We start from the raw sequence: 19,881 nt of genomic DNA, 5'->3' as shown, positions 1-19,881 counted from the left end.
TTCTTTTTTTTTTTTTTTTTGGTACCAGGGATTGAACTCAGGGGTGCTTAACTACTCCCAGTTCTTTTAAATATTTTATGTGTAGAGACAGGGTCTTGATGAGTTGCTTAGGGCCTCACTAAGTTGCTGCGGCTGACTTTGAACTTGTGATCCTCCTGCCTTGCCTCCCAAGCTGCTGGGATTACAGGCACCACCATGCCTGGCTAAGAATCCATATTTTTATATCACCTCTCTCCTGTACTTGTTAGCTATATTATTTCTTGGCTCTTTTTTTAAAAATATTTTTTAATTGTAGATGAACACAATACTTTTATTTTATTTATTTTTATGTGGTTTTGAGGCTCGAACCCAGTGCCTAGCACATACAGACAAGTGCTCTACCACTGAACCACAATTGCAGTCCCTCTTGGCTCTTTTTTAATCTTTCCAACTCCTTTACTTGCTCTTTCAATCCTGTCTTCTGTTTTCAACCAGACCAGCAGCATCCTTTTTGATGTTTCTGAAATGACCTTGACTTCTGAGATGCTTTTTTAAAATTTTATTTATTTTTTTATTAGTTGTTCAAGACAATACAATGATCTTGACATATCATACATTTGATTCAAATAGGGTATGAATTCTCATTTTTCCACGTGTACAGATGCTTTGATTTTTAAAATACTTGTTTCCCAAACTCTGTCAGTGCTATCTCCTCCATTTTAAAAATTTTTTATTCTTTATAATATTTTTTTAAATATTTATTTTTTTTAGTTGTACACAATACCTTTATTTTGTTTATGTATTTTTACGTGGTGCTGAGGATTGAGCCCAGGGCCTCACACGTGCTAGGCAAGCACTCTACCACTGAGCCACAACTCCAGCCCTATTCTTTGTAATATCGTGTCCTTGCTTTGATCTCATTCTACAATGTCCTGAGCCCTTTAAGTTCTTTTTTGTTAATGATTATCATCTATTTCATGTTAATTTTCGTCTTTTTATTGATGTCTTTCACCTGTCATTTGTTTTTCTTATTCCCTGCCTATCCCTCCCACAATTTTTTGTAATATGTATACATAGATTTGGTGCTATTTCTTTTTGTTATAATTCCTTTTGATAAGATTATTACAGAATCTTAGGTGTGAAAATACTACAGAGAGGTCTCTGGTATTCTGCACCCAGTTTGCCTCCAAAATAATATCTTACATGACTATAGTATAATATCAAAACTAGGAAATTGACACAGGTACAATCCACAGACCTCAGTTTTACATGCACTTGTTTGTGTGAATATATATGTGTATGTATAGGCCTACTATAACTCTTCTTTAGATGCATGCTAGGCAATTGCTATACCACGGAGCAACACCCCCAGAACCTGGGTCTTTCTTCCAGTTGTCTTCACTGCATTACGTATCCTTCTGTTTCTCCCTTGGTTGGCCAGGGTGTGAGTAGCAGATAAACCAGCTAAATAGGAATGGCAGATCTGGTGATATTTGAAATCAGTTTTCCACTGAGGATCCTGTTGCAAAAGCAAACTGAGGTTCTGTAATCAATTGCCATCTTTATTCTAGAAAAAAAAAATACTTTTCCCCCGTCTTCTTTATTTTTAGAAGAACCCTAGAGTCATTTCTGTCACCAAGGCCCTTCAACATTTTTTGTTTGTTCATTTTTTTATTTTTTAAACATTTATTTTTTAATTGTAGTTGGATACAATATCCTTATTTTATTTCTTTATTTTTATGTGGTGATGAGGATTGAACCCAGGGCTCTGCACATGCTAGGTGAGTGCTCTACCATTGAGCCACAATCCTAGCCTCTATTTATTTTTTTGATACCAGGGATTGACCCAGAGGTGCTTAACTACTGAGCCACACCCCTCTTTAAATAAATTTTTATTTTGGGACAGGGTCATGCTAAACTGCTTTGGGCCTTGCTAAATTGATGAGGCTGACTTTGAACTTGCAATCCTCCTGCCTCAGTATCCTTAGCCACCAAAATTACAGGCATGAGCCACCGCACCTGTCTCCTTCAACATTTGATGCCTCATTAAGTTGAGGGCTTCCATTTTGCTGAGTTGGCCAGATTATCCTGATTTAACAAGACTTCAGGGACTATACCATGCACCCATTCTTCAGGGTCTAGCAAGTTCTTAGTCTCAGAGTGATCCCAAGGCTAAAGTGGATGTTTCTACCTCTAGCCCAGAAAACTGCTTTTCTTTAAGATGGCTCCAAGACTCTTGCAGTCATTTAGCCACTTTGAACCCTAGTGTCCTTGAGCATGAAGTTGGGATTAAGCTCACTCACCTTGTGGTATTTGTGAGGATTAATTGACATGAGTGTTTTATAATAAAAGATTCACAGATTCAGTGCCTTTCCATTGTCCCCTCCTCCTTCCAGAATCTTATTATGACATCAGTAGATTCTGAGAATGAGGCTTCCAGCTGTTGTTGGCAGGGTATAAGGAGAGGAAGAAACTCTTTCCATGCCACTGAGGGAAGTTGTTTGTTTCTAGTGTAATTGGATCCTTGGGGGAAGATTAGTCATATTATCCTTGAATGCATTGTATCATTTGCCAACTCAAGAACCATGAGGAGACGTAAGGTGTCTCATTACTGGCAACTCCTGAAGGAGGAACCGGTAAGGAGGATCAAGGGTTCTTGAGGGAATTGCTGAGAAGGAGATTAAACAAACAGGCATTTTGGGGAACAGGCAGGTAGGAGGGACCTTGGATGAGTGGTGGCCACCCTGTACCTTTTGGAGTCACAGCGTGGCACAAAGGAAGGTGTTCCAGAAGGAGCTCAGAAGGACTAAATTCTGACCACTGCCCTATAGCCTCCTACCTTCTGGACACTGGGCAAGCACCAGGCCACACTCTTGAGTCTTAGAGTCCTGTTCTGTACCCAGTCTTTAGAGGCAGAGAGAATAAGGCAGGGTAGCAAGGTAAAATAATAGAGTAAGCTGTGGACTCGGGTTTAGAACTCCATTATCTATTAGTCATGGCAAGTTCCTCAGTTTGCTGTGCCTTTGTTTTCTCCTCTATAAAAGGGCACTGATAATTTTTAGAACTTATTGTATAAATTTACTGTTGAGGATTAAGTGAGTTAATACATATTAGAATAATGCCTGACATTACTAAATTATACTCAATAAATGTTAATCTCATTAATAAATTACCTTTCCCCATATTTCCTTTAGATATCTAGTTTTTTAATGAGATAGAATACTACAGTTGCAGGTAAAGCCCTTCTATTTCTCTTCACTGGTAATTACTTTCCTGAGTTTGGTATTATCATTCCTATTTACATTTTTGTTATTGTATATATATATATATCCATAAACAACATATAGTGTACATAGGACACTTTTTTAAAAGGACACCTTAAATGACATCATAGTTCACTTCCCCCCCATTCAAAATGATTTCAGCTTTATTTACATTGATACACACAATCTAGTGCTATGTTCAGTCCTGTGACTGTCCCTTAATGTGTCAGTCCCTTCCCCTACTAATGGACATTTAACTTATTTTCAGCCATTCACTTAACAAACAGTGCTGCCATGAGCATTCTCCTGGCTCTCTCCTTGTGCGCATGTGAGTTTCTCTAAGTATGTATATAACGTGTATAATTTCTTGATGGTGAATTACACATATCCTCAACCTTATAAAATGTTTCCAAATTGCTCTACAACATTGTCATACCATGTTTCCCATTTTTGCAATATGTGTAAAATAGTATCTTATTATTTTAATTTACATTTCCTTTATTTCTAATGATGTTAAAAATCTTTTCATAATTTATAGTTGATTAGAATTTTCCTTTGAATTGCTCATTCATAGTTTTTGCTCATTTGTTATTGGATTATTATATTTTTTGTATGATTGTAGTATTTAAAAAGTTCTACGTGGTTATCCTTTCAGTTATATGTATGGCAAATACATTCTTTCAATCTGCAGTTTGTCTTTTCACTTTGTTTATGATGTGCTTATTAATAGAAGTTAGTAAACAGAAGTTTTTAATGTAATTTTTGCATTTTTTAAATGAAAATTTTTAAATGTAAAACTTGAAAAAAATGTGTAATGATCATCTATTAGAACTCTCAATCAACATTTTGCCATGTTGGCTTTTTGTGTCACCCCCCACCTCATGCTGTCTGCAGTTACTTGTGCCCTTTATTTTCTGGATAAAAGTGAAAGACTTCACATTTAGGTATTAGTATGTTAGTGAGTGTTTATAATGCTGATTTCTAGAGTGAGGAATGCCCTTATTTGTAATAGTTGCCAATTTCTGTGGCATTAATACTCTCTCTGTGGCTAGTTTCAAGCTACCAACATAATTTCAACAGGCATCCATTTCTTCAGCACATCATAGCATTTAATCCTGTTAAATTTCATCTTGTTCAGTGCCATCCAGACTTCTTTTGACTATTGAGAACAGATGATCTCCATTGATCTTGTTCGCTTTGTTTCCACAGGGGCTGTACCAACTTACCATGGATATCATAATGATGATCCGAGTGTGTAAAATGTTCCGCCAAGGACTCAGGGGATTCCGAGAATATCAAGTCATTGAGGTCCCTCATAGAAAGCATCCTCTCTTCTCCTTCTGGGATGTAAGCATCTGGCTTAATAGGATTGTTAGGATTTAAGGAGGTATAATATATATAGCACCCCATTTCCCAGCCCATGCTCAGAATCAGCTGAGAGAAAAGACAAAGGACAAAGCAGATATGAGATCCAGCAATCAGTTTTTATTATTAATGACAGACTTATATTGGAGAAGGTGGGACTTCTATCATCAAGCAAGAGAGTTACCTAATACCCTCAGAATTAGCCTTTCATGCCTTGTGGCAGGCAATGCTGAATGAGGCAGGATTCCAGTGCAATATGTTTAGCAGAATGTGAATTCAGAAGAAAGAAAAAGGAAATGATCACACCAAGATTCTCCTTCCAAACTTACCAAGGAATTCGTCCTTCCTTTTCCATAGGTATATTAACAGTGTTCTACTAATACCCATCTTTGCATATAGAAAGAAACATAGAAGTGAGGAAGACATGGTCTGATTCCAAACATGATCATAGGAGCCAAAAAGAATCTAGGAGCCACAACAGAGCCAGGGTTTTCTGAATACCACAGATTATATACCATCTTTACTTTCTTTCCTATCGTCCCAAAAGGGAACATTTTCAGGGCCATGTTCATTGTGGTGACCCTGCTTTTAGACTTTCTAGAAGTTCCCACTTAAAAGTATTTTATCCCAGTAGTAGATCAGGGGTCTTTTTGGCTCAGAAATGGTGAAAATTTGGTCACCATTCTGTTAACTTGACCTGGTTCCCTGAAGATATGTCATTACTGTGTTCCCATTGGTGTGTTCCCAGGCTTTAGCATTTCCCCAGCTAATACGTGGAAAAGCCCTGCCTATTTTCTTCTTGTGCCAAGAGTGATTAGACCCAGAACTCCTCTCCACCCCTCACATCTTGTCCAAGAAATTTCCCACAGTGATTTCTGAAAGATAGTGGCTAAAGAGGAGAATGAGGATGGTAATGGGGAGTAGGAAGGTAGCCTTCCGTTGGTTTCTAAGGGATCAGCAGGTGATCTAACTGATGTGTGTGGTAGCTAAGTTAAGATACAGCAGGGAAGCCAGCCCAGTGGCATATGCCTGTAATCCCAGCAGCTTGGGAGGCTGAGGCAGGAGGATTATATGTTCGAGGCCAGCCTGAACAGCTTAGCAAGACCCTGTTTCAAAATAAAAAAAGACTGGAAATGTAGCTTACTGGTAGAGTGCCTTCAATCCCTAGTACTGGGGTTGGGGGGCGGGAAATGGATAGATAGTAGGGTGTAGAGCTTATGAGCCAGTTGGAGAAGGAAGATATGCCCTTTCAAAATATATTCAGGTTTATCTATTTTTAGATATGCTGGCAAGCCAAAGAAATCTATAGCCACATGATTTGGGCCATTAGACAGGGAAGAGATGGAATAGAATTATAACCTGAGAGACTCACGTTTGCTCCCAGGAAGGACAAACTGATTCTCAGGGTGGCATGCTGTGGTGAAGCAATGAGCCCTGGAGATCAGGGGGCTCCCCAGGAGATGCAGGCTGCTGCATGCTTAAGTTGGAAGCTAAAGACCCAGATTTAGGCTTAGCATGAAGCTAAACCTAACTACATTGCCACGCGGAGTGACTTTGGGCTGAGCAGAAGCTTTGCAAGGGCAGTCTACCAGGGGTCAGGTGGAGAGCTAGGGACTGGAGCACAAAGTAAGGTAGACAGCCAGAGGCTGGTTTTCAGTTAAAAGTAAATCAATATTTTAGAGCATCACCACTTCTTTCAGTGGCCTCCCTGAGAAGCATTGCATGGATACAAAAATGCTAAATTGTGGTAGGGTGGGGGGTATTCAGGGATCTCAGCGGGATGTAGGGAATAGTATGAGATATACCCCTAAGAGAATGAGCTTCCTGGTTTGACCCAGAATGATGGTCAGGGCCTTGTTTTTTTTCCTTCCCCGCTTTCTATTTTTCTCTACTCTCCACATCCTCTGTTCATCTGTCAGAAGGTAGGGTTGGATTAGATCATCCCAGAGATCTGTTACCCCTTCTCCTGGCCATGCTCCAGGAAAAGCCTGGGTTCAGATCCACCTGGCCCACTTATTTGCTGTGAGGTCCTTTAAAAAGTTCCTTCACTCACCTCAAGCCCAAAATAGGGCTTTGTTCTAATGACTAAACAGAGTAAGGTAAAAAAGGTGTGTCATGCTTGGCTCACTGTACACATTTTACAAAGCTTGCTTCATTTGTTCCTTTTTATCCCTGCTCTTTTTCTATATATATTTTCTTGTTTGTTTTCTTCTTTTCCCTCTTCCTTTTCTCTCTTCATCATCTATTTTCTCTGTACCCTTTCTTCCTTTCTCTGCCTTCACAATAATGTTGATGGCTATGGCTGGAAAACAGTGTAGTGCTGAGTTAGGGTTTTTTTTTTTTTTTTTTTAGTGCTGGGGATTGAATCCAGGGGCACTCTTAACCACTGAACTACATCCCCAGACAGGGTCTTTTTATATTGCTGAGGCTGGCCTCGAACTTGCAGTCTTTCTGCCTAAACCTCCTGAGTTGTTGAGATTATGGGTGTATGCTGTGTTGAGGCTTTTTACATAGAAGGGCCAGCTGGTAGGGCATTTCTTATTGCTTCCTGCCCACTGTAGTGGTTCAGGTACACAGAAGGATCTCAGATACAGAATTCCGGGAGTAGTCTTACTGACTCTCCTTTCTCTCCCTGCCTCATTTCTTTCAGAAAAAGAAGCAAGGCCGAATTATATTTGATACCGAGGACTTTGTTGCTGAGGAGGTATGCACACCTGTAATATAGTGGGGGGATGTTCTGTTTGTATTATAGCCAAAGAAGCACTAGGTATCAGGAGAGCTGGTTTTGGTCCAGACTCTGCCACTTATCCATTATGTCACCACTGAGCCACTTACTTTCCTCATCTATAGATGATTTTAGTGACCTTGTCCAGCCCTGGCATTCTAAGACTGTGAGCACCTGTTGTCACTGAATAACTGAGTGGAACCAGTTGTCACTGAATAGCAGAGTTTCTGGGTTTGGACTCATGGGAAAACGAAAGAAAGCAAAATAGGATGTGAGAGACCCAGACAAAGGAGAAGGAAGCCAGGTGGTGGAAAAATTCTTGACCTGAGTGAGAATTCTGGTTCTGTGATGAGCACTCTGAGAGATGTCTGGCACACCTGCCCCCATATGGGTGTTGGATGCCCTTTAAGTTTTTTCATTTGATGAGGGAATGGCTTTATATCTGTGTGAGGCTTTACACTATGTGACTTATTCTCTAAATTTCAGGCATCATTATTATCTTCCTTACTTCTACCCACCAAATCTTAGATGTTAAATTAAAATTTAAATTCCAGTTTAAATTTAAAGGAAACTACCTAGTTATAGGAAGATTTGAAGTTTGCATTAATGCAGCCTAACTTGACCCTGGTCTTAGAGTAGCCATGTTGATTTTTCTCTCAGGGAAAGAGGAAAAAAACAGAACCTTAAAATTGGTACTAGAACCACCTGTGCCCATCCTTGTTCTTCCCCTCACCCTTTTGGAGCCAAAGTATGGTTTCTATTGCCTGCTTCTCCTGGACATAATCTTATTTCTTATGTCCTCTCATTAATGAAGCATAATCAAGTAAGTCTTCCAAATTCTGTATTTCTTTAGATTTCAAGACCAGCCAGTGTCTGACATTGGGCATTGAAGATTACCCAAGTTTTATGTGGGGTCCTGTCTGAGAGCCACAGAACTCTAGAGCTGAGGGCAATTCTGGGCAAAGCAGTTGATGGATAGAAGAGGGCACACAGGGAAAAATCCATTGTTATAGGCAAGGCTTATAGGTGGCAATCTAGTGAGTCATGTGTGATTAGTTCCAGTACTGAGAACATCTTGACTAAGACGTGAGCAAAGTTCTCTGATTACCAATGTGCTTGTGCTGAAAGGATGCTGCAGGGTCCCTGGAGTCTGAGGAGCCCAAATTGCCTGGGAGTTTTGAACTTTGGCATGTGGCAGATCTGCTCATAATTCTGCCTGAGTATTTTCATTTTTCAAATGGGCAAAATGATTCTTGGACTGAATGGGGATGCAGTGAGATGAGTGTGTAAGATGCTTATCCCAATGTCTGGCAAACCCTAAGCATTCAGTATATGTCAGCCATTATTGTATGGGGATACAGGAAAGCATACAAGCAGGAATGTGGGGAGAAACTGCTTGTCCTCTGTCACTCTGGGCCTCTCTCCTTAGGGTCACTTCCCTCCAAGGGCCATTCAGATCACGCAGAAGAAGCCTTCCTGGAGGACAGAACAGGAGATCCAGGCTCTCCGCAATGTTCTACAGGTTGTGGATAGCTACCGGAACTATACAGAGCCCCTACAACTGCTCTTGGCCAAGGTCATGCGCTTTGAAAGGTCAGAGAGGGGCATACCTCTGGCCCCTGGGCTTGGGTGGGACTGGGCTGGGCAGGAAGAGCCTGACTGAGAAGGTGTGGCAGGTTCTACCCACCCCTCTGAAGAGTATCAGCAATGAAGTCTGTCAGTTTTCCTGGGTGCTTACTGTTATGGTGACAGCACAGCTTATTTTATTCACTTACTGAATCTTAGATTTAATGAGCTGTTAAATCTGAAGAGGCTTTAGGAAGAACCTCTGAAAGTCCATTTCCTTCATTTGTCAGATGAGGAAACTGAGGTCAGAGAGGGAAAAGACTTATCCTAGACACCCAGTGTCTTAGTCCATTTTATGTTGCTAATAAAAATACTACAGACTGGGTAAGTGATATAAAAAGGGAGGGATCGTAGTCTGATCTAAATTCAAAGGGCCACATCTAGTGATGATGACCTTCTCTCTTTGGCCAACTCCCAAGGAATCATATGGTGAGAGACTGGGAGAACATATTCATATTTTCCGGGCTCTCTCATAAATATACCAATATTCTGTCATGTTGACTCCATCTGTATGACTTTATCTAATCTTTTTCCCCCTGTGCTGGAGATCAAATCTGAGTCTTGCACATACTAAGTGCATTCTCTACCACTGAGCTATACCCCCATCCCAATCTTATCTAATCTTAATCACCATCCAAAGACCTTACATCTAACCATCATAGTAGGATTAAGTTTCTATCCTCTTATTACTCCACATTGGAATTAAGCTTCAACATGAATTTCAGAGGGGACAAAAGCAAATTTAAATCAGAATTTATACTAGATAATAAGAAGCAGAGCTGAAACTCAAATCCAGGCTTTAAAAGCCAGAATGGAACACAGATGATTATGCTGTATATCCAGGTAGGTCTTAGAATAGGGTCTGTGAATTTCCTTCTTTTTCTTTTTTTTTTTTTTTGGTACTAGAAATTGAACCGAGACGTGCTTTACCACTGAGCCACATCCCTAGTCCTTTTTATTTTTTATTTTGAAACAGTGTCTCACTAAGTTGCTGAGCATCTAGCTAACTTGCTAAGGAAGGCCTTGAACTTGTGATACTCCTATCTCAACCTCACAAACTGCTGGAATTACAAGCATGGGCCACCATGCCCATGGGATCTTAATTTTAATGACCAAAAAAAAAAATCTTTATTTTCATTAATCTCTAAATGAAATTTATCAGTGTATCATTTTCTTCCTTTTTTTTTTTTTTTAAAAATGCTTGTTTAGTTTAGATGAACACATAGTATTTATTTATTTTTAATGTGGTGCTGGATTGAACCCAGTGCCTCACACATTCGAGGCAAGCACTTTACCACTGAGCTACAGCCTCAGCCCCATTTTCTTCTTTCTTAAAGGTAAGCAACAACATACTTTTTCATTAAAGAAATTTGATTTTTCACATCATGTTCCAGTTATGGCAGATTTCTTTTTTAAAAGTGTGTGTGTGTGTGTGTGTGTGTGTGTGTATACGTATATACGCATATATATGTTTAGTTGTAGATGGATATAATACCTTTATTATTTATATTTTATTTATTTTTGTGTGGTGCTCAGGATTGAACCCAGTGCTTCACACATGCTAGGCAAGCACTCTGAGTTACAACCCCAGCCCTATAGCAGATTTCTTGAAAAATAATTTATGTTCACATCTTTAAAATCAAGGTAGTCATTTATCTTCTGCTAGATCTTGTTATTCACTGCCTTAGCAAAGATACATATATTGTTATACCCCAAATTTGGGTTTTTAAGAATATTTGTCAGCTGTCACTCTGCTGGATTTTATTTTATATACTTAAAACATCATTCTATGAAGATTTCACCAGACTATCAAAGGTCCGTGACACAAAAACTACCATGTAAATAACTTGTACTAAAGAAGTCTAAGAGGTGGGCATGTAGAAATATTACCATTTCCAGGACATCTCAATGGCTTTATGGGGCAACCTAACAGAATATTTGAGGTTAGGCCTATTTTGAAAATCCAGGATATAAGATTATTATAGTTCATAGACATCCTCCTTCATGCTGGTCAGTCTATGACATAAACACAACAAGTCAGCTTTTTTTATCACTGGTGCGGGATACTTTATGCCCAGTGATGTTCAGGGCAAAGCTGGCTTGGTCACAAGTTTCAAGAGGAGATAATTGAATAGTTTGACTTGTAGATGGAGGTATGGACCAGAACATTCCATGCAGAGAGGACCATTTGCTTTGTTCTAGTCCAAGGAAGAAAAGTAGGTTACCACTGTCTGTAAAGACTCCACAGCAGAGTGGTGCCAAAGGTACTTTGCTTGAAGCTCAGGAATTTGATGCCCCATCTGCCCCAGTGTGATCTCAGCTAAGCCACTTAACTTTTCTGAGCCTCAGTATCTTCATCAGAGAAATAAGGATGATAATATGGATTTGATTGAGGATGGTAATAAGATCTGGGGGAAAATCAAGCAAGTGGTGATCATTAAAGCCCTCTGATGGTTGTTTATTATTTCTGGAACTGGAATTAGCAGCTTAGACAGGATTCTCTCCCATTTGCAAATCTGAGAAAACAGCCCAAGGGAATGCATTGGTGGCTATTAAAAGTCCTGGGATGTTTCTTCAGCTTCAGGCTCAGCTGGATTTAGGGACTCAGTGTTATCAGGATCCAATGTTTTTCTGTCTCTCTCCCTATCTCTTGATTCTTCACTCATATAAATCTCCCTGTCAGGGGCTATAGTTGTGGCTCAGTGGTAGAGCACTTGCCTAGCATGCGCAAAGCACTGGGTTCGATTTTCAGTACCACATATAAATAAATGAATAAAATAAAGGTTCATCATTATCTTAAAAACAAAAACAACAACAACAACAAAAAAAAACTCCCTGTCAGTCACCCTCTCCCCTCATCCAAGCAAGTTGGCTGCCATAGTCCTAGCTTCTAACTTCTATCCAGTCTTACTCCAGTGGGAAAAAAAGAATACCTCTTCCCAATCACTCAAAGTCGTAGCCTTGGCATTAGTTCTTCCTGAACCAGATTGGCTTTTCCTGAAACATCTGTGGGGTCTGAGTTTAAGAACTAAATCCTAGTTTGCTCTAGGCCAGGGTACTTCTATCCTAAGGGTGTGCAGTTGGGTAGTAAGCTACTGGGGATCATAATAAGACTATTGACCTCTCTCTTTCCAGGCATGCTCATTTGTATCTTATAGATAAGAGAAACTGAAGGTCAGAGAGGGACCCTGAGCTTCCCAGTGTCACACAGCCAAGATCATACATAGGATTTGGATGCTAATCTGACTCTAAAGGGCTCATAATCATTTAGCTTCTCTGTTGACCCATCCATTGCTTTCATGTTTCTTTATTACTCAACTGCTGTTCACTTAGCATTTACCATGTGTCTAAGCACATACAGCATGAACAAGTCTGGCCAAGGCTCTGCTGTAAGAAGACTTCAGTCTAACTAAGGTAGGCAGCTGGTTAGGTATTAGTGAAGGGGGTCTAACTTGAAGGACAGGAACTGGGCTGTTCTGAAGTTTCTTCTAGTCCAGGTCTGTGCTTTCATACCCCAGAGCAAAGAGCACAACCAGTTCAGAGCTTTTCCCTCTTGTTACCGGGTCAACTGGCCATGTTTTTTTCCCAGGTTTGGCCGTAGGCGTGTGATTCTCAAGAAGGGACAGAGGGGTAGCAGCTTTTATTTCATCTATGTGGGTATAGTTGCAGTGACTGAGGATGAAGATGGCAGCAGTGCCTTCCTAGACCCCCATCCAACATTGCTGCACAGGGGCAGCTGTTTCGGGGTAAGTCCAGGGGAAGGGTATGGCTTCCTGACCTGGGGTTAGGAGTGTGCCAAGAGTCTTGCTCAAAATTCTTGACCAGGCCCTGTCCTGCCTTACACTCTGTGCAAGTCACTGATCCATGTGGGTCTCAGTGTCCTTACATGTCATATATATTATGAGTGAGTTGGACCAGGTAATGTCCAAAGTTAACCTTTTTGTCTCATGATAAAGGAGCATGTTCCCCATATAACCTCTCAGAAATTCAGTGACTGGATGGCCTCCATGAGGCCTCTCCAGTTTCCTCGCTGGCCTATTTAGACCTGTTGCCTCATTTTCTACAAGCAGCAATGAAGAGTGGGGCACAGTGAGGGAACAAGCAGGAGTATGGAGGAGGCCAATGAGCCTGCATTCTGGGGAGGAAAGAGTTCAGGGGGAAATGGAAAATGTGTACAGGGGTATGAGCAGGACACTGGAGGTGCTCACGTGTGCCCTTGTCTCTAACCACCCAACAGGAAATGAGCCTTCTGAATACAGGAACAAGGAGGGCCACTGTGGTCTGCTTTGAGGACACAGAGTTCCTGGTTGTTGACAGGGAGGATTTCCTGGCTAATAAGCTGGATGAAGAAGTTCAAAAGGATGCTGAGAGTCGATTTGAATTTTTTAGGTAACTCCATTCAACATCTTTTTACCCTTCTTTGTTTATTAGTGCTTGCCTTTGTCCTAGGCATGATGGGAAACATACAAGAATACATAATGAAGATTGAGTTCTTGTTGGGTCAGGCAGGGTGCCAAGAACTTTGTACCACTTGTTGCATCTAATCTTACATTTAAACCCATGAGATTGTTTCTCTTACTTTCCTCAGTTTATAGAACCAAGTTTCTCAGTTTTATGAGAAAACCAAGGCTCAATTTGATGATATGCCTGGCGTGTCTGATTCAGAAGTCCCTGAGCTTCACTAATTCACGTCACCTTTCCTTGACCCAGAATAGAAAAGATGCTCCATCTGTGCTTTTCTTGCTTCCTGTTTCTTTAAAATCCCTGTCTATACTGTAATTCTTCGTTGCATGATAGTTTCTTTATAGCTTATATGCCCCATCAGACTATAAGCAATGTGGTGGCCAGGACAAGATTTGTCTTTTTCACTGTTGTATCCTCATGTTGTCATGGTGCCAGACACATTAACAAATAAATATTGAATAAAATGAATAACAGGATATAAAGTACTCTAGGTACTCTATATAACAACCTAAAAGCAGAACTCATATATAGCACAAGATTTTTGTTTTGAGTACTTTCTGAAAGACCACATAAAGATGTATAAACTAAACCTATTTGTTCTTTGGTTATTTGCTTTTATGTGGAAGAGAGGAAACCCAAATGACATTATCTGCACTGGCTGTGAAAATACAGATTGCAGGGTTGCACAGCTATATGGAAGTGTTCTGGGCAAAGGGGTCTGGTCTTCTCTGAAAGAGGTAGTTTCATGAAGGGTATGGAGCCTGGAAAAATGGGGAATTAGTTCTGAAAGGAGATGCAGTTCATCTTCTGAAACTGGAAAAATATGTCTGACTTCCAATTTCAGCTCCTAGGCTTTATGTTAGTCAGCTTTTCATTGCTGTGACCAAAATACCTGACAAAAACAAGTTGGGGGATGTGGGGGAAAGAATATAGAAGGTCATTGGGTTAGGCAAAGAAGAATGAGGGAAGGGAAGGGGGTGATGGAAATAGGAAAGACAGTAGAATGAATTGGACATAACTTTCCTATGTTCATATACAAATACGTGACCAGCGTAGTTCCGCATCATGTACAACCACAAGAATGGGAAATCATACTCCATATATGTATAATAAGTCTAAATACACTCTACTGCCATGTATATCTAAAAAGAATTTTTTAAAGACCTAAAAAAAAAAAGTTAGAAGAGGCAAATTTTATTTTGGGCTCACCATTTCAGAGATTCAGACCATCATCAGAAGACTCCATTGCTCTGAGTCTGAGGTGAGGCAGAACACCATGGCAGAAGGGCATGGCAGAGGAAAACCGCTCAGCTTATGGCAGCCAGGAAGCAGAAGGAGAGGTGCCAGGGACAAAATAAAACTCCAAAGACGAGCCCCCAGTGACCTCCTTCCTCCAGCTTTACCCTACCTGCTTATAGTTACCACCTTGTATAGTAGTACCTTCATATTATTAATCCATCAAATTGGTTAACCACTGATGAGGTTACAGCTTTCATAATCTACTCATTTCAACTATGAACATTTTTGCACTATCTCACACATAAGCTTTCAGAGACATCTCATATCCAAACCATAATAGGCTTGTTAAAAGGAAAATTCCCTAGACCAATTAAATTTAGTAGAGATTATTTGAATAAAGCAAAACAAAAGAAAAACAGTTTGAAAATCAGGCAGCTCCCAGAATCAAAGTGGGTTTTAAGAACTCTAGTCACCAGTATGAACAGACACTATTGATAGGAAAGCAGAAATGAGGCATAGAAAACTGGCTATACCCTAGTCAGTCAACCAGTCAATTGAATACATTTAAAATAATTATCTACAGTGTAGTAAGCTAACTGGCTAATATAGGGCCTTCTGCACCCAGCTAAAACTTGGTTATGTAATTAGACTTTATTGGGTTGGTCTGTGGATCCATTGTAGGAGCCCAGTCCAAATTCTTTTTAGATATACATGACAGTAGAGTGTATTTAGACATATTATACATACATGGATTTTAATTTCCCATGGACTTACACAAATTCTGTTTAACAGGCTTATCAGTGATGTGACTCTGGGTAGTTCACTTCATTTCTCTGAGCTTTAGCCTTCTGTTCTATAAAATGGGGGTAATGATTCATTGTAAAAGGGGGTAAAGTTCATTGTAAGGATGGAATGAGATGATCATGAGAAGGTTGTGGTCCTATACATGGCACATTAGGAGGTACTCTTCCTGTGGTGGCCTTACTTTTCTCCTGTCTCTCCAGGCCCTTGTGCCTTTGAACATGGCACTGAACCTCTTCTCATTGGCACTAGAAATGAACTCAGCACTTTTGAGGCCTGAGTTATCTTGAGTTAACCTGAATTGACTAATGTAGTCAATTCTGAGCCCATAACCTGTTGGGACTGAGAACAGCCTGATGGGTCACATATGAGGGAAGGCAAGCCCATAACTAGTGGTACACAAGGTCAGGGGAAGAAGCTATCACTGTAGGATAGGCCTTCAACTACAGGGAGCAACTGGCAAAGAGGAGAGTTCAGATGTTCCCTGTTTACCCAACCTAGAATTGAGTATTTGAAGCCATTAAGGCAGAGGGAGATGGGTTTGAAGCCAAAGGTAGGACCAGGACTGCTGGGCAGGGTACCAGATAGTCTGTGAGCTGAAGTAAGGAACTATCCTGGAGGATAGTCCTTGGAATGTAGGGTTAGCTTAGTGAGCCACGTGGTTGGGATGGAACAGCAAGGATGGACTGGGGAGAAGGTTCCTGAAGGGAGGAGCAGAAATGAGAAAAACAGAGAGCTGGATCACCCAGAGGTATCTGAATAGCAGCAAAGGAGGGGCACTTATCTAGAGGGGAGGCCTTGAGAAGATGTAGAAGATTGGCTGTGGGCTAAGGCACGGAGTGGGTGGTGGTAAAATCTTCCACCTAGATATTTTAAGAGTTGAAGAGTGAGGTGAGTTCCCTTTCTGGAGAGTATTAAGATCTGGGAGCCTTGTATGATAAAGGGGATTTTTTTTTTTTTGGTACCAGGGATTGAACCCAGGGGCACTTAATCACTGACCCATATCCCCAGCCCATTATTCGTTTATTTAAAATTTTTTATTTAGAGATAGGTTTTTACTAGTTGCTTAGGGCCTTGCCGAGTTTCTGAGGCTGGTTTTGAACTTGCAGTCCTCCTGCCTCAGCCTCCTGAGCTGCTAGGATTATAATCATGTGCTACTGTGCCCAACAAAGGTGATGAATTCTAACAGCCATTTCCCCTCAGAAAGCTGGATCTTTTTCAATCGTGGTCTGATGAGAAGCTCTGGCAGCTAGTAACCTTGGGGAAGATAGAGAAGTACTCATATGGGCAGCTGATCGAAAAAGACTTTGTTGAGTCCTCCTTCGTCATGTTGATCTGCAAGGTGAGAAGTCTGGGGTTGGAGATGAAGCTGGGAAGTGTGTATCCAGCATAGTGGCCTGTGGCCAGACAGGCAGTGTTTGAGTCCTGTTCCTTTTCTGACTTACCATGTCCTAGCTGGAACAGGCAAGCATCATACTTCACATCATGTTGGATGTGAAGGGTTGCTGTAAACTTTAGGATATATAGTAGTACCCTATTATGGGGGGGAGATACATTCCAAGACCTCCAGTAGATGTCTGAAACTGGATATACCTAACCCTCTTTGTATTGTGTCTTTTCCTATACATATGATAAAGTTTAATTTATAGATTAGGCACAGTAAAATATTAACAATAATCATAAAATAGAACAATAATAACATACCATAATGAAAGTTATGAGATTGTGCTCTATTAAAATATGTTATTGTACTTATGTAACTCTTACTGTGATGATGTGAGATGGTACTTAAAAAAGCTCTTTATAGATTCTCTTTAGCATATTTGAATTACCAGCATCACTTCTCTTCTGCTTTGAGACTATTATTAAGTAAAATAAAAGTTATTTGAACACAAAACACTGTGATTCTGGGACATTCAATCTGATAACCAAGACAACTTACAAGTGACTAACTGGGTAACATGGAAAATGCTGGACAAAAGGATGGGTCACATCCTAGGAAGAACAGAGCAGGATAGCAATAGATTTAATCATGTTACTCAGATTGGTATACAGTTTAAAACTTACAAATTGTATATTTTTGGAAATTTTCATTTGATATTTTTGTACTATAGTAAACTGTAGGTAACTAAAACTACAGATAAGATCTTTGGCCATGCTTTACATGCTTTAAATCATTCCAGTCTCACAATAACCCAAAGAGGTGAATATGGTCATTATTCCCATATAATAGAGGAGGAAACTGATATATGGGAAGGTAGAGTGGCTATCCAATGTCACACAGTAGATGTAGTAGGGTTTTTTTTGTTTGTTTTGTTTTTCAGCACAGTCTGTGATTCCAAAGCTCTTCTCAGGAGCTGGGATTTGAGTTGACCTGTCATTCCTTACATGTTAAACCACTACAGATATTTGTTGAGTCTTTGCCAAGGTCATGACATATTAGTACAGGATCTGAAGGGCTACAGAGAGGAAAAAATTGGTTCTCTTTTATATATAATCTCCTCCACTAGATCAGAGCATAGACAAAGTTGTCAGTGCCAGTACCAAGCGACAGGTGCAAACTGAGTTCTAAGAATTCAGAAGAGGGAACTCTCCAAAGGCTGGAGGCCTTAAGTCAGGCTTCCTGTAGGATGTAAGGAAGATGATGAGCCTTGAAGGTATTGAACCACTGGACAAAAGGAGGGGGCAAGATTGGGTGTGTACTAGAGTTGGCTTATACCTGCCTGTAAGAACTGATTGTCAAATTTTCAGAGTTGGTAAACACAGTACTTATTAAAATTATATAAGCCTATAATTAAATAAATTATATTGGAATCAAAGGTATTACCAAGAACTCACCATTTCCTAATGTTGCTGCATTTTACTATTATCTATGCTCTTTAGGTCATGTCGTCTATATCTGTATAGTAGAAATAACTTTATAATTGTGTGCCTCTTCCCAATTCCACATTCAGTAACTCACATTGCTAACTTAAAATCAGGCATGGTGGTACTATTTATACAGTGAGAATCAACAAATACCCTAAGTCAGGTCTGGTATACTGGTATACATTCTCAGTATTTTATTCATCATGGAACTTACATCTTTGGTGAACAAGTGAAGTTCTGAAATACGTAGTGTTAAAACTAAAACAAGTTTCTTTTTTTTTTTTTTTAATGTGGCTATGTTTTTATTTTTTATTTTTTTTAGAGAGAGAAAGAGATAGAGAGAGAGAGAATTTTAATATTTATTTTTTAGTTTTCGGTGGACACAACATCTTTGTATGTGGTGCTGAGGATCGAACCTGGGCCGCACACATACCAGGCGGGCGTGCTACCTCTTGAGCCACATCCCCAGCCCTAAAACAAGTTTCAATGTAATGAATATAATGTATGTGAAGATGGGAAATAGTTAAATAGTAGATCACAAATAAGATTTAGTACCATTAAACTTATTGGGAAGGGTGGATTGGGATGCAGTTTCATTTGTCAAATCATAGTTGAACTTCAACTGTAGTTTGGTCATCAATACAGGAGTCCAGCCAGTACCCACAAAAGCATCCTTAAGAATTGATTGGTTATATGGAATTGCCAGTAAGACTGTAGTATATTTTATTATAAATTGTGGTGATACATCACTTATATAGCAGTAAAATTTACAAATATTGTTATATTTTTCCAGAGAGCCAAGTTGTTAAACCTACCACACCACTAGGAGTGTGTTATTCTGGGTTCAGTCCTGGAGAACAGAATCAAGTTTATCTAATATAAATAGAAAGGCATTTTATTGCAGGATGATAAATTGTAACAGATTTGCTGATGAGTGGAGTGGTGGGGAACTATAGAAACAGACCATGGACTAAAAATGACTCCAAGACAACTCTAAATCATAGGCCAGAACTGGACTGTCACAGGTACTACTGCCCTTGCCATGTTCAAGAAGCCACTCCTGCAGGCCCCACCTCCAGTAACAAGTGGATTGCTGGTACCTCCAAACCCAAACCTGGTCCAGGTACACTGAATTGGTGGAACCCAAATCACATCCAGAACATTTACTTCAAGGAAGCTTGGGAAATTAAAAGAAAAATTGGCTTTCATTCTCTACAAATTAAAAAAAGAGTTGGGCCTTTACAAAGGGGGGTGGGATGAGGTCATTGCCAGCTGAGGGGAATAGTGTGGAGCCATACACACAGTAGGAATATGCCTGGGGTTTACCTAAGTTTGGAAACTCCTAATGATCATCTGAGGAGAGGTGGGAGATGGGTTGAAAAGTCTAGAATCAGAGAACCCTGAAAGCCAACTGAATAATTCACATTTTTTTCTCCTCTCTGTTATCTGCTGCTTCTTTACTAAAATTTTAAGGTAATCACCTCTGTAGCCATGAAATGCCATAGATCCCCAGACAACTCTCTTTTTTTTTTTTTTTTTTTTTATACTGGG

General features: G+C 40.0%; 1 protein-coding gene across 5 annotated transcripts in view; it reads left to right on the top strand.

Annotated features, from left to right (window-relative positions):
* The window catches only part of Cnbd2 (cyclic nucleotide binding domain containing 2), a 70,581-nt gene that overhangs the window by 15,582 nt on the left and 35,118 nt on the right, over positions 1–19,881 (top strand). For 4 of the 5 annotated variants that reach the window (XM_048811047.1, XM_048811046.1, XM_015481110.2 and 1 more), the window contains 6 exons: positions 4,452–4,589; positions 7,258–7,311; positions 8,762–8,925; positions 12,548–12,704; positions 13,196–13,347; positions 16,666–16,804. In XM_048811047.1, coding sequence (XP_048667004.1) covers positions 4,452–4,589; positions 7,258–7,311; positions 8,762–8,925; positions 12,548–12,704; positions 13,196–13,347; positions 16,666–16,804 — 804 coding nt within the window. Of the gene's footprint in view, positions 1–2,549; positions 2,616–4,451; positions 4,590–7,257; positions 7,312–8,761; positions 8,926–12,547; positions 12,705–13,195; positions 13,348–16,665; positions 16,805–19,881 lie in introns of those variants that run through there. The other variant, XM_015481119.2, reaches the window with a different exon arrangement.

The sequence above is a fragment of the Marmota marmota genome, unplaced genomic scaffold (genome assembly GCF_001458135.2).
Source record: "Marmota marmota marmota unplaced genomic scaffold, marMar, whole genome shotgun sequence".
NCBI classification, from domain to species: Eukaryota; Metazoa; Chordata; class Mammalia; order Rodentia; family Sciuridae; genus Marmota; species Marmota marmota.
Note: the sequence above shows the minus strand (reverse complement) of the source record. Positions and strands in the feature narration are given on the sequence as shown.